This window comes from Gymnogyps californianus, chromosome 1 (genome assembly GCF_018139145.2).
Source record: "Gymnogyps californianus isolate 813 chromosome 1, ASM1813914v2, whole genome shotgun sequence".
NCBI classification, from domain to species: domain Eukaryota; kingdom Metazoa; phylum Chordata; class Aves; order Accipitriformes; family Cathartidae; genus Gymnogyps; species Gymnogyps californianus.
The window spans coordinates 80,781,832-80,797,432 of NC_059471.1; the positions used below are offsets into that span (position 1 = coordinate 80,781,832).

The following is a 15,601-nucleotide window of genomic DNA, read 5'->3' on the forward strand; positions in this document are numbered from 1 at the left end:
ACCAACAGACCGGTGCTTTTTATGATTATATGAAATGCACCATTTTACACATGATCCAAATTTTTAATTCAAATATCTGTACAGTTCCTTTTAATTATGACTGAAACATGTAAAATGTATAAAGCAAAATTTAGATATTTTCCAGGATTATTTTCACTGAGACCCTGAGCCAATTTATGTTTTTAAAAAACAATCTTTCCCTTTTTATGAAATGCTTTTTTCCTCCATGTGTATGACCCTCAAAAAAGCGCAGAGAACTTATTGATTACCAAGGGGCTACACTAGGCATAGTTAATTACAAAGTGCTAGAAAGATTGATAGAGAAAGCATCGTAAACTATTCAATATTCCATCTTGGATTTCATTTAGACATATACCTCTCTTTAGAGAGACCAGCATTGTTGTAGAGCTGCAATACTGAGAATTGTAAACTGTAGAAAACTTTACACCCCATCAGTATTTTCTGTTGAAAATTTTTATCTCTGAGTTCTACAGAATATTAACCAAAGAAGTATCTCAATTTTAAAAAGAAGTTAATGCTATATCATCAATCTGCCTGGTTTGAGGGTTTATTTAAATCCTAGCATATGAAGAAAGGGTATGAGAGACTTTGTGCCAGAACACATATCAGAAGACTGATTGTGTGTATCGTTCACAAACACAAAATGGTTACCATTCCTAAACGACACTTAAATAGTGTGTTACGGAAGCAGCACTGCTTTTGTTCACCCATAAAGCAACCAGGGCTGTAATTTGTGGTTGAACTTGTTGCATGCATAAACCTTGAGTGCCCTCTGCTGGGTGCCCAGTACAATGCAGGTAACTGGAATATTTACTTAATAAAATCACTCTTTATTTCAGAACGAGGTTAATGCAATCAAATGGGACCCGTCTGGCATGCTACTAGCATCTTGCTCCGATGATATGACATTAAAGGTAATATAATTTCCATTCCTGCTGTTCAAAAAATACAGACAAAAATTATGTCTATTTTTTAATCTTCTCCAGAATGATGGTACTGTATCACGTAGAACTCTGCATGAACAGTCGTTTCATTTTGTCCCGTATTTCTTAAAGCCAATCTGAAAGACTGAACACAGAGAAGCAGCCACTGGGAAAACTGAGACATCCTGTCCAAATAAGTGTTACATGACTGATATGTCACTCTCACAGAATAGTCATAGTTTAAATATACACAGTTATACATATATATATACACCTGCTTGCCTGTCAACAGAAGCACAGTCCCTATGCTAAGAAGCAGTCTATTGGTCACACCTTGAAAAGAATATGAAAATAAAGAATATTCTTTCCCTTCGGGGTCTTTTTTCTGAAAATAATTCCATTGGAGCCGTTTGATTGTTTTTTTTTTAAATAGCCTTGGACTAAGCAATGGGACATGACACAAACATTCAGAGCCCGCCAAAAATCTGAATTGCTCTCTGAAGATGCCTGTGTTTATCCATTCACTGTATGGGAAGCCTAAGGCAGCTACGCTGCCGATGTACATGCCTCTGTTAGGTGCCTGAAGTTAGGTGGAAAGAATCTGGATCCTGGCTCGCAGGCTGCATAGGCTGCTTTACCGGCACACCTGGGCCATTGCACTGTACCAGCACAGCATTGCTAATGCAGGGGGAGTCTGGGCTTGGAGAAATACTTTTCACAATAGAGCTTTTCCAGCCCGAACTCCTCTCGCTCTTGTTCTCCTTTCCCAGTCGCATTGAATGAAGGCTGTGTCTATGTAGGAATAGCTGTATGTTGTAACAGCAAAGCCCTCCTGCTGGACTTGATTTATGCTGGTTCCTTGAGCAAAGCAAACATCTTAGGGAAGATTTGGTTTTGTGGATAGAATCGTACCAGTAATACAGTTTCCTCATAGTACAGTTGTGTTAATTAAGGCTCATACTTCTTTCCACTCCCGATTGACACCGCTGAAGCAAGAGACGTTTCTAGCATGCACACAGCCTGTGTATAAGAACTGAAACTGAGAGAGCAGCAGAACTTGTAGATGAGAGCTAAGTGAATGTCAGTGTTATGAATGTTCCTCTTCATAGGTAGCCTGACTCATGCTCAATTCTACTCTGTCTTTGCCATGTAGCCACTGGGGTTTTCATCACTCTGGATTCTAGAGGTATTATTGCGGACTACTCACAGAACTGGAAATTTACAGAAAATAGGGCTAGAAGAGACTGAAAGAGAGCACCCTGTCTGTTATGCTACCACAAAGCAGTATTGTAGTAACTATTCTTGCTCTTCTTAAACATCCTGGCCCAGTGGTAGCACATTTTTTTGGTGCCCAGTTGCGTGCTGTGTTTTAAAAACCACTGTGGCTCAGTCTTGTTGGTACCAGTTCAAATTTCTGACCACTGAATTTGGCACAAGAGCTAATGGTTTGCTATCCCCGGCCTCGCCTGTTTTGAAAAACCTTCAGTGATGGAGACTGCAAATCCTCTTCAGGCAATTATTATTATTCTTCCTTTTCATTTGGAAATCAGTCCTCTCTGGCTTCTTCTTCTTTATTTTTGGAGTTCTTGGTATTTTCCTACATGGAACATGTTGCTTGTTAGCCATAGAACATGGCTAAGCTTTGTGTAACATTTCCAAAAGCAGACTCAGGTATGCTGATGAAAATTCAGAATAAGAGCTCAACATTTCCCTCATAGTGCAGACTTACAACAAGTGAGTTAAATCACTACTACATTTTTTGGTATCTCTCTGAAACTGACTGACTAAATTTGAGTTAATTTCCCTGCTGTGAATTAGCTTCATCTTATTTTCTCAGTTAGCTGAAGAAAAGATGTACTAAATTACCTGTCATCTCTGTTGAGCATATTCTTTATCATCTCACGCTGAAGTATTTGGCCATGTAACACTGCGTAAATAGCTGATCATCTTCCATCTGTGCTGTTAAAAACATGAGGAAAACAAATGGAGTTCAGGAGGAAAAGGAAAATTTTACTACTGGCATAAGAGAAAATTACTAGGTTCTAAGCAGTTATTGAAACCTTCTTTTCATTCTTTAAAATGACTGCTGTTGCAATGTGTGACTTAAACTTCAAGTTGAACTTCTCTAAATAGAGTAACTTAAGTTTCTGTATGAAAATACAATTACAGGCTGTGGGCAGTACAGCAACTACTTAGTTCTTCTTATCTATTGAATAAATACTATTAAATGTGTAGCTCTTTCCCCTAACAGGGTTATACTAACGTGTGTGCCAAACTGCTGCATTAATAAATTATGTTTATGTGTATGGGTGTCTGTCAAGATTTAAATGAACAAATGGTAAGAGTAACACAGAACTGAAATAATTCAGCTGAGAAGAGGTTAGTAATGTTGCCATTTTTCCCCTTCATAATTACTCTGACTTAGATTTGGAGTATGAAGCAAGATACCTGCGTACATGATCTTCAGGCTCACAGCAAAGAGATTTATACTATCAAATGGAGTCCTACAGGACCAGGCACCAGCAACCCAAACTCCAACATCATGTTAGCAAGGTAAAAAACATACCTCTTTCTGTTGCCTGTAAAGAAGAAGGATCGTCTTTCTGATATGTAACTCTACTGTCACCTTGCCGTCAGTCTTCATGCAGACAATTCCAGTAAAAAGTGCCTGTGTTCATAAATTGGGGGGATGGATGCAAAGGGAAAGGAATCATATTTGAAAAAGGAAGAAGAAAAAGAAGGAAAATTGAGTCATGTGATATTTAACTTTTCAGCTGCCTTGATAATAGGATCGTAAATTTGGCATTGCACCTTCACATCCGGCATCCGGTTGTTATGAATGGCAGTACTTAATGAGGCAGATGGCAGCCCATTCAGCCAGTTGGAATGTGTTCTAACTGGGGTCATGCAGCTCACCTGGGCAGATATTGACAATTTTTATAGCCTTGTTAACTAAAACAGAGAAAAGCTTGGATAATCTTTAAAATTCCACTTGAAAATCTGTTCAAAATTCTTCTTTGAGTTTAGGAAGTATGTTTACTTGTAGAATGCCAATTGGTGGTAATACCATGGGATTATCAAATCAGTTCATGGTGTATTCAGTTTGGGGAGGAGTTGTATTGAAGCGGTTTTATTTATTTTACTCCTTAGTCTGGGAGTGGACAGGGAAGAACTTCACTTTCTTGGAGTTGTTCTTTTAATATTATTTTTAATACCAATTATTTCCTTTGCCTTTGTCTAAGTCCACAGTTTGGGATTTAGATGGAGTGTAGCAAAAAACAGCACTGAAACAAAGTGAAAAGAACCACAGTTCTAGAGAATTACAGAATGCTAATTCATTAAATAATACAAATCCATTAGGAATACGACCTTTCTGGAACCATTTATCCTATTAATGACAAGATATATTTGACCTTCCTGAATAATAGCAGGTAGAATCTCAAAAGGAGGGAGCTTGGTCCTCTTAGGGCTAGCGGTCTGATCCTACATACAGCACACCTAGATAAACTCAAAGGGTCCTTATACAAGAATTCAGTTCTGTAGATACAGTTCTTGTCATAAAAAACGTAAAGGCTGTAGTGCATATTAGCTTTTCTGTTTGAAACATTATTTCTTGCTTAGCCAAGGAAAAAAACCTATGGAAGGAAAAAAAAAAAACAAGGGAAAAAAGCGTTTACCGTATCAAACTACAAATTGATTAACACCCGAATTAAGACATGCTTGTGTTTGAATGCTTCTTGCAGTGCTTCGTTTGATTCCACTGTTCGGCTGTGGGACGTTGACCGAGGAGTCTGCATCCATACGTTAACAAAACATCAAGAGCCTGTCTACAGTGTAGCTTTTAGTCCTGATGGAAAATATCTAGCCAGTGGGTCCTTTGACAAATGTGTCCATATATGGAATACTCAGGTACTGTTTTGCTTCATGTGAAGCACATCTGGTTTAGATGACACATTAATAGCAAAAGCTTAAATGGAAAATATATGTACCTCTGTAGCGTATGACCTGCCAGCCAAGGTGAACCTGATTGTATTAGCTGATACAAATCCCAGCATAACAGTTGAGTCACTCAGGTGGAGTGAGGTGACTGTCCAGAACATTTCTGCTCAGGCTTCTTTGTACGCTAAAACACCTAGCATACATGGAAATAGGTACGTTACGTTGTGCCATCAGCTTTGTGAAGCAAAGGTGTGGATTGATTCTTAGAAATAAGGGATACTTTTATTTAGTAACAAGCTGAGTTCAGTTGTGAGTTGGATGCACCTGGCTTATACTTTGTGATGAGGGGATGATAGATACAAAGGGTGTACAGGCTGGGGACTGGGGATATTCTGGAGAAAAGTGGGACATCGTAGTTCCACAGATTTAATTCTGGATACTGATCCCTCACAGCCTGAATTAATGACAAACTTTAGAGAAGACCACTTCAGCCTAACTCCCCAGGCCTTTACTGTTAAAGAGTTGACAAAAACAGATGTCTAAGAGTCCTACTGTAAATTGCTTTCTGGAGGAACCTGTTTCTCTTTATTATCAAAGACTGGTTTCCTAACTTCAGCACCTTACGGAGATGACCATAGCTGGGTGATGTGAATAGTTCCCCCTCGCCACCACTCTCTTCTTTTTAATGTAGTGCCACGCGACAGAGAAAAAGAAGGGGAGCTTCTGTATCAAATGTTTGCATGCTGTTTTGCTTTGTAGAGTGGAACTCTAGTACATAGCTACCGAGGCACCGGGGGCATCTTTGAAGTCTGCTGGAATGCTAGAGGAGACAAAGTGGGAGCAAGCGCATCAGACGGATCGGTAAGGAGCTTTACACGTTGTAAATGTTGGGTGGAGATTACTCTTCTGGAGAGTGTCAACAAAAAACATACATGCCGTATCGCCTCCTGTGGACAGAGCTGAAGGTGTAGGCAGCTCAAGACATAAATAAGTAGCTCTGTGTAGTACATTAAAAATGCTCCTGCTTTGAAAGGTTTTGAATACTAGGAGGTGGTGTTCCTATTGGAAATGAAGAATGCTTGTGGAATAGGTGAATATTGCTGAAGATGGGAATGACTTTTCAATACGTATTTGATAAGAACAATATTGTTGTTTCTATCGTTATTTATCTCATCTGTCAATTTTTAATGAAGGTCAGATCACCGCAGTCAACTCTCTAATAAACAGTTGTCCTGGGGCTTTCTGAGTTTTATCCCACAGAAGTTTACCCTTGAATAGTACCTAAACGAGGAATTTTTCAGCATGATGCCCAAAGATTTCATCGCGTGGTAAAGGAGAAATATTGCCATAGAGACACTGATTATTCATTACTATTTTTGCTGTTAATGTTACTTTTAAAAAATTTCAGTTGTAGCATGATCAGCTTGTGAAGGACGCACAGATGTTTTAACACACTCTACAGCTTTTTAAAATTATTCTTCTACATGGCTGCCTGGCATAACTACTTTAGAGCAGTACTTTTCAGGACACCCACGACATGATTCAGTTGCTTCAGCTTAGTTGTGCCATTGGAGATGGTGCCATGCCTGGCTTCCAACAGCTGCTCCAAATGGGCACGTGTCTGCTCTAGGTCCTGTGTCATGCCTGCCAGGCCTGCATCTATTTTGGACATATTTCAGGAATGGAAGTGGACACTGTATTTAGGCAACTAAGTAGACCCCATAGTCTTACCTGGGCTTATTATGGGCCACCAAATTGTTTGTTTGTAAGCCAATGAAAGCCCAGCTAAATGTTAAATGTATGGTTTTCACCTGGGTTTTCCCCATGTCGGTTTGTTCCCTTGTGTGCATGTAAACCGGGACTTGAGACAGGCTGATTTGAAGCTGGGGAGTGTAACACAGAGCTGGCTGATCAGCCTGTCTACGGTGCTGTATATAAATAGGACTTCCACGTCACCTTCAGGAATGGTTCTTAATGCTGAGTCTTTTCTCTCCAGGTTTGTGTTCTAGATCTGCGGAAGTAAAAGTGAAACGTTTTAGAAGAAATTTCAAATGGACCAGCAGTGAATGTGTGGGGAGAAGCACTCTTCAAAACTATTCTTAACAGCTCCAGAACTGTACGAACTTGAACAAAGTTAGAGTGTACCGTGAAACCAACTCTCCCTGGCCACAGATGTGGCCACAGATGTATTTTGTCCGTAACCTTCATCAAGGAGTAAAAACGCAGTCACTTCAGAGGGGGAGGGAATGGTTTCCACCTGGAACATTCAGCCTTGGAAGCATGAAGCCACCAGCTAGGCATTGCACTGTTTGGTTTGCATCTGAGAACTTGCTCTGATGGCTGGGAAAAAAAAGCTGTGCCAAAAAAAATTAATAAAAAAAAAAAAAAAAGAAAAATGCTGTGATAAACCAAAAGGGAAAAAAAATCCTCCTCCATGCGGTGTTGTATTTTTTCCTTCCAATTTGGACACTACAGTTGCTCTCCCAAAGGACGTTCAAAGACCAGTTTGTACTGATGAAATGCTCAACTTTGTAATCACAACACTTTCTATTTTCTAGACTACTTTTTTTGTTCAGTGGTTTTTCTATCAGCTGGAATATTACAGCCTGGAGGATGCCAGGCTTAGGATGAAACTTTTGTTTTCCTTTTATTTCTCCCTTCCACTCCCAACTTCTCCTTCCTTTTTTTCCTCCTCTTTCTTCTTGCCCTTTTTTTTTTCTTTTTTCCCTGTATGCCCATAGTAGATGCAGCCAGGTGGACATGACAATGAAAATTTTTGACAGACTGCTTCTCCTCTCTTCTCTCTCTTCCTTTTCCTTTCTTTCTCTCCGTTTAAAAGAAAAAAAAATCCTCCATGCTTCAGATCTTAGCGTCTCAAGGGCACTTTCAGCAAATTGTGTAATAAGTGCTTTATATAAGAATGCAGTGCTGGGGAAGATTTTTACAGGAGAAAGATGACTTTTAACAGAAAGAACCCAGTGTATTTTTGGAAAAAAAATATTTTTTATGTTAAACAGTTTTAAAAGCCTAAAATGGCCACCAAATGTAGACCGGTTGTGTAATTCAAGCAAAAAGAATGACACAGAGTCCAAGGAACATGAAAGGTGCAGTATCCTTTTTCTCTTCTCTCTCAGAAAGTGCTGTAAGAAAAAATGCCATTTGATACAATAAATGCTAGTCATTTACTAAGAGTCCTCTTCCAGCAGCCAGCCATTTATATAGTCTCATTTCATTTTTGTGGCTGTTTGATGATGTACACTTATTAAAAGGGATTCATAAGTTTGAGACTATAAATAGAGCATTCATTTTCTTGAGTCCATATTTTCGTTTATCCTCGGTAACCAGGGAAAAACACTTGTGTATCTTCTTTCCTCTAGAGATAGTTCAAATTTCATACAGAGCATGGGTTTGGCTGCCCGTGGCCTTGCTGAGCGGTGCTGTCCTCCACTCTTCATCCCACTCAGCTGTTTCTATTCCAGTAAGTCAGTGGGATTTTACCGCTGACTTAATGAGACCAGTTGAACCAAGATACATGGACTGCACCTATCAACGTTGAGGAACGGACTCTTGCCAAGCTCCTGTCCATCCATGGTCAGCACACACCTAGAAGCAGGCTCTTCCATTGCATCTGGCAGTACGTGGTGCTGCTGTCACCCTCAGCCGTGTGTGTGCTGCGTGCTACAAGGAAGGCTCTGGGTCTGCACTTGGAGGCTCCCTGTCTGCCCAGACAGGTTTAGCCTTGAGGATGTCCTCAGTGCGGTGCTCAGAAGACTACGCAGAACTCTCCATTAGGTGAGGACATGATAAAGGATATATAAATTATATCGCAACATATATACCACTATAAAGTTATAGTGGGTGAAATGATCGGAATGACAATAAAGACTTCCAAAGCACCACCTATCCACTTTGGACAAGATTTCCTTACTGCAAGCTAGGACATCTGCAGGGATGCCTACTGAAGACTCCATTACACTAAGAGCAAATGATGGATGCGAAGAAGGATGCATAGGCAGCGTTTACTGGAAGTGCTGTAAACTGTAAGGCAACCTTGGGGTGGTGGCAGCCGTTATTCAGACAAATCCTCAGAACTGGCTGAGTCAAACAGGTTTTGACTAGCTGCAGGCTAGGCTAGGATTTGTAGGAGAGAAAAACAAACAAGCAGAGAACATCACGTAGTACCTTCCCGCCCAAAGTTGCTATTTCTGCAACACAGGATCTTCCCTTTCATTTGACCACAGCTGCTGAAGTGGTGATTTGACCTGAGCAAAACCAAAACCAGAGCCCTAGTGCTGAACTGGTAGTGTAAGACCTGCCAAGCGTCATGGCAGCATCGTGGAATCTGTACGTCATTTTTTCTCCTGTGTTTTCCTCTCTTTATGCTTGCCTCTGTACAGTATCTTAGTTCTTCCAGTGGAACTAGCCACTGCCAGCTTCAGCTGCGTTCCTTAAAGATACACATTTGGAAAGGAGAAAAGAAAGAAAAGAAATAACTGCTAAAAGGGTTACTCAGTCCTGAGGTGAAAACAGTTATGTGGGATTTTGGTTATTAATGACAGTTAGGCTTGTTTGTAATTTATATCAAAGAACTGGACACCGGAAGGTATCAAGGATTATTTTCAGTGTTAAATGCATTTCTGTGTTGGTTTTAGTTTTCTGCTCCAAGAGCATGGGCTGTAGATGATCACGTGGCATTTTTGCACTGTTTTATAATAACCACGTGTACCTACTTATTTAAAGTCACTACTTCAAAAAAAAAAAAAAGAGTACTTGTTCGAAGAGAGACTTGAATTTGAATACAAAGGTTTAATGTGGTTTTATAAAGCACGGTTGGGTCGATGATTTGATTACAATCATTGCATGTACACGGTTAACTTCCTAAGCTGCTTTTGGGTGGCGTTTCTGAGAATAACATGCAGAAGCTCCCGCTCTGCAGGCAGCGGAGGCAGCGCGGATGGGGCCCTGGCCTTGCCTCTGTCCCTTGAGTGGTGCCTGAATAGGCCAGACCTCAGGATTCAAAGAGATGAGGTTGCTCAGTCCGAGTTCAGTGACGCCGCGTGGCTGGCTGGCTACGTAGCCCGTGTTTCGTGGTTGTTCCCGGGACAGCTACTGTAGATAACTCGGCAGGGTCCGTGATGCCTGTTTCTTTTTCCTTTTTCCTTTTTTTAAATTGTCGGAACACCACCTTTCCTCTGCCCGCCTACCATGGAGGTAAGAAGCCAAGAGAAACAGAATTTGAAAATCAGTTGGTTTGCAAAGCCTACGTGTGAGAGAGGCTGCTGGTCCAGAGAGTTTTCTATACAGACCATCAGATTTGAAAGCAGCGTATGTGAGAAGCTAAGAAAATTCACCTTTCTTCCCCTCCCCGAGACCCTAAAGACTGGAAAATCCTCAGAGATACTGTAGGAGATAGTTTTCAGCTAAAATGAGGGCAGCTATTAAGGAAGGCAGAAGATGTAGTTGCGAAGGTTAATCCTAGCCTAAGGAGCTGGCTTCTTTAGGAGGTGAGCAACGGGGAGAGAGGGGCTTTTCCAGGCTGCAGTTCCACGTGGACGTCTTAAGTCCAGACCTGCAGAACTGCCCTCGTGGGAGCTCTCGCTTTCCTCCAGTGCCGTGGCGGCATCCCCCGGCTGGCGGTGCCTTTCTGCCGCTCCCCTGCAACAGAACGGCATGAAGCAACAGGCCGGTGGGCTTCATTTTTTTCATACGGTATTTTTTGATATTTTTGTTTATAGTTCTTTGTAACGGAAGAGAAATTGAAAAACCTACGTGACCAAACCGGATTGTCAAACCATGGAGAGACTGACTGGATTTTTATCATTGCTGGCTGTCTGGAACTGGCCTTGAAGTGAAAAAACCCAGTTTCTGAAAAACCACTCGACTCTGGCTTAGAAGGATACTGAATCTTTTATGTAGAAAACACTGGGTCCCTTATGGGGCACTAAAGGGCCTGACTTACAGGGTTATACACACATTAACCCCATGCTACATCTTAGAAATTTCCTTTTAATTTGTTTAAAAAAAAAAAGAAAAAAATAGCTAATTTTAGAGCCAAGTGAAGTGCACTTTGTCAAATGTAAGGGTCTGCTTTGTTTTTGGGTTTCTTTTTCTTTTTTCCCTTTTTAATTTTTCCTCCTTTTTTTCCTCCTTTTGCCTTTTTAAAAGATGTGGTTCTTTGTCAATTGCAGAAATGTTCTTTCAGCCACTCACTGAAATCCTGAATTCTGGCTTCTGCAGTTTTTATTGTCTGTGTCAGACTTGCAGCCAGACTTGGTTCTCATTTCAGCATTTCCCAGGTTCTGTTGAAACAACATCAACCCTTATTTTGTTTCTCCCCCACCCACACCTTCTTCAAATTCACCTTGTGTATTGTAGCTCATTTGTTTTAAGGAGAGAATCAACAGATCATATTCAGTGTCTTGAATAAATTGCTATATTTTGATATTAGAGAATTCTGTGCGTGTTGTTCCTTATTCTTTTCTGGCTATTTTGCCTCCTGCACTTAAGAGCTGGGGTTGGGTGACTTACGTTGTAATATAGTGTCACGACCTAAAGGGTTACCCGGCCCGCGGGTGTATAAAGATCGTGACCGTGGGTTCGTAGGATTTTGTAATACACAAGGGCATGGAGGCTTTATCCTCTAATTTTTTTTACTTTATTACGGATTACCACAAATACCACACAAATCACCATTAGCAAGTATACCTATGATTAAGAAAGCAAATATATATATGTATATCAAGCTATTACAAAGTATTATCCGCAAGCAATAGTATAGCAACAATCAATAATAATAGCAGCAATTACTTATAGCAACAATCAATTATAGCAGCACCCAATAATAGCAGCGATGAAGTATACATATATATATAAAATATATATATAAAATACAGGTTACAACGAAGTTATTACTAGTGAAGCAAACTTATCAATAATGTAACAGCAGATACGATAGGTTACTTACACGTACATATGTGGCACCAAGCACATGAGACAGATCTCGGAAGGGGCCCAGCCGTCCCAGAGGTGGGAGGACAAACCGGGCCCGCCCCAGGCGTGGGCTCCGTGGGGGAACAGTAAAACAACAGGCAGAGTCTCGCTTCAAAGATGATCCACGTCACGGGGTTTGGAGTCGGCCAGGCGTCCCCAGCAAAGGTCCAGGGTCTTGTAGAAAGTTCACACAGACCTGCTTAGGAAAGGGACAAGTGTGTGCAGCACGGGAAGAGAGAGGGAAGCTCCATTTTGGCTGGAAAGTCATTTTTATATCCTAGAGACATAAGCGGGTGTAGGACACCACCACTTCGAGCAGCCGATAGACGCTGTAGATTTCTGGTTTTCACCTGGGACAGCCAACAGATGATGATTGCTATTCTCTCAGACCAATTTTTATTTTTCGGGACTTTTTCTGTTCTCGCAGTTAGAACAGCCAATGGCAGTTACCAATTCTTGCTTTCTCAGGATGTTTTCCCCTTTTTCCAGACTATTTTTCAGCTTTTCGGATGAAAAGTTACCATTACAGTTCCTTGATTTTGTGCTTATTGAGGGTATCTCGGCATGTCTCCGGTTTCGAAGGTACCCAGCTGCACTTCAAAGATGCTGGCTGTGCTGCTCAAGGATGCTTCTGGTTCCCAGGCTCACAGCTCCCAGGCTGGCACACAATTTCTCTCTCAGTATTTCATCAGACATCTTCTGCTCAGTACTTTTCCCCTTTTAACCAGGTCACCTTTATGTGACATGCTCACATCACGTGTTTATTGTTCAGTTTTATTCCCCCCCCGTGATGCGTTTATTGGAAATCTATACCGCTGGTAAGGAACCAATTTGAGTGAGATGGGGTTGAAGTACTTTTTAAAAAGTTTCCTTAAAAAAGTTCCCTCAAAAGGAAGTTTCTCCGAATAAAATAAATTGGACTCTAGTTCTGATCAAAGTGAATTGTTAATTTTTCTTGAAGCTCGCAAGGCTTAAATTGAACCTTGCTTGAGCAATTGGAGGTTTTTGAAGACCTCCAGAGTATTCCAGCTCATGCGATGGGGTCGCAGTCGTCCCCTCTGGCAGGAGCTCCCATGGGCACCATCTCATAGCTCCTCTCTCTGCTTGGGGCTCGTGGCACTGACACCTCGAAGGGCACGGTGCGGGTATTTTAGCTTTAGCAGGCTGAATGTTGTGTGGTTTTTAGCTGGGTTTTATTCCACAAAACAGTACCCGCGGTACTTAGTGGGGGATTCAACATGAAACGTGGGATTTTTGCTTTATGACCATGTAACACGCTGACCATTCACCTAAGCTAAGGCTGAAAGATTGTCAAAAGCCTTCGAAAGGAATTAGCGCTCAGATCAAACACAGTCGTATGTGTCACATCATCTAGTTTTTAGGTGTTTAAGGACCTAGAGCATTAAGTTAGGATTGATATACAACATTTGGGAAGACTCAAGTGCTAGAAAAACTGGTATGCTGAGGATGAGCACCTTACCACATTATCAAATACTGAAAAAAGAGAAAGTAATGCCTTTCACACCACTTGTCTCAGTTCGTGCTCTGACATTTGCGCAGCATTAATGTACAATTAATTCCCTGTAACCATATGAGTTGAAAGCAGTAGGCCAAATACATTTGTTCAGCTCTCACAAGACCAGGAACCACCAGCAGTCTTCTTAAACAGTTTCTCCAAATAAAGACCATGAGAGCTAAGGAGGCAGCCACAGTGGGGCTAGCGCTTTAATAGGTCGTGCTCTATAAAAGCTCTCACTTTACCTGCTTCTTAAATAAACGCTATGTGATGGTCCTATTTTTAGTCACGGCATTTCCAGGCATGTTTCAAGAAAATGTGTGACTGTCAAACTAAAATTGTAGTTTAGTTTTCCTTTATTTATCCTATAAATATTTACTTAGCCTGTAAACTATTTGACAACTAACACTGGAAGCATTGAGCAGCCCTAAACACTTGCTTCTTGCTTCTGTCAGCGTGCAATACAATAAAAGGGTATTTGTTAGAGCTATTCTGGGAAGATATAATATTGCAGCGTCTCACTCAAAACCACTTATTTCCCTGCCATCTTTCCATATATCATTTCCCGTCAAGGGACAGATCAGCTTCGTCCATTAAGAGCGCATGCAATTTCATATCTAAGCTCCATGGCACAAAAAGTAATTTTTAAAGCTTTGAAGCCTCTTAAGTGAAGAAATGACTCACTTGGCAAGGAATTTATCATCCTTGCTGACTCCTTTCCCAACAGGAAGGAAGATCTTTGCTTCCTTAGAGATAGTTTTTTTCTATTTCCTTTTGAATATATTCACAAAACCAAAAGAATACAAAACCTAACAACCACAGGAAAGCAGCTATATCCTCTTTTCCTGCTGCAAGGTCTAATGTCTTCTACCTTCACAGAAGAAGCCTTGGCTTCACTGTGTAAATCATTAGCATCTATCTCAATACAAAAGATCAAGAAAAGGTTCTGCTCATCTCTTTCCAAATCCTTCCCATTAAATACTGGGACAAAGTTGGCATCCTCGTCCTTCGCTGGAGTAATTCAGCACCGTAAGAAATGCACAACAAACGAGAATGGATTTAGTTGCGAAGCACTGCCATTCTGCAGTTCCAAAACTGAGAATTCTCTCTCTAGGCTTCTCAAAATCAGCGGTGTCAAGTGAGCATCACGTCCCTACACCCTGTGTTGCAGTTCCTGAAAAACTCCGAGCATTTTCTTCGAGGGAAAGGCAGAAAGGTCAAACCCTTAGAAGGGTTTTTGAGACTTTCTGCAATCCTTACAGCCACGGTGTCCTGCCAGCTGGACTGAAAGAGATGTCGAGTACCTGCAGAGAGGACCGTCAGTGAGGACACTCAGGGTCGACGGGATCACAGACTCCTGAGAATAACAGAAATCTGACGGGAAAAGTCCGCAGCGTGGTGTTGCCATCTTTTAAGTCCTGGACAACGGCTGCTTGTCGGTTTCTTTCCCAGAGGCTAGTTTGGGCACAATTGTGGGAAATTCCAGCGCAATGAGACGGCCATGTCTATTCATCCACCCACTCACCTTCCTCCGCGGAGGATGACACAGGCAGAGAGCCTGTGGTTCAGTCAGCCCACACAGACACCCATTCATTTGTTTCGTATCCACATTGAAGGTCCAGGTCTCATGACTTGATCAAGGAATACAGATCAAAGCAATTAAAAAAACATCAAACCTTTCTAATCTACCGACTTTTAGAATGGCATTCCTACTTGGGCCTGCTTCAGTACAGAGACATTACTGAAGACTGGAGTAAGATCTATAAAAATCTTTTCACAGACAAGAAACATCAGCTTTTAACAGAAAATCCTAGATCTCCTAGATAGAGTGGTTAAAAAAAAGTGTTGGTACAAAAAAGATGCTCTGGACTCTGTGCCAGAGTCTGCAAAAGATCAATGGATCCAGGTGTATTTCTCCAGATGCAAATTTGGAAACTGAAGGTGTTGGTATAGGAAAAAGCAGCATTTCTCATCACTGCGGAAGTTCCACCAGCCCTCCTGAGACTGGGGAAGCTAACAGAAGATTAACTGCATACATTATTGAAGACCCCTTACCAACAAAAAAGCCCATTCCTATCAATACAAACCAGCACATTTCTGCCCGTGTTTCTCGTCTCTGCAGTGTGCAGAGAAGCAAGGAGAAATTATCAGCGCTCAGGTGGGGAGAGAGGGACTAGTCTATGCGCAGCTCTAAGCTGAGAACGTGTCCCAC

The 15,601-nt window shown here is 41.3% G+C and overlaps 1 protein-coding gene across 6 annotated transcripts in view; it reads left to right on the forward strand.

The window, feature by feature from the left end:
• Nucleotides 1–11,327, forward strand: part of TBL1X (transducin beta like 1 X-linked) — a 202,315-nt gene extending 190,988 nt beyond the window's left edge. For all 6 annotated transcript variants that reach the window (XM_050915578.1, XM_050915613.1, XM_050915589.1 and 3 more), the window contains 5 exons: nucleotides 861–935; nucleotides 3,370–3,497; nucleotides 4,688–4,853; nucleotides 5,643–5,744; nucleotides 6,880–11,327. In XM_050915578.1, coding sequence (XP_050771535.1) covers nucleotides 861–935; nucleotides 3,370–3,497; nucleotides 4,688–4,853; nucleotides 5,643–5,744; nucleotides 6,880–6,906 — 498 coding nt within the window. In that variant the 3' untranslated portion in view covers nucleotides 6,907–11,327. The remainder of the gene's footprint in view (nucleotides 1–860; nucleotides 936–3,369; nucleotides 3,498–4,687; nucleotides 4,854–5,642; nucleotides 5,745–6,879) is intronic.
• The last annotated feature ends 4,274 nt before the right edge of the window (nucleotides 11,328–15,601 follow it).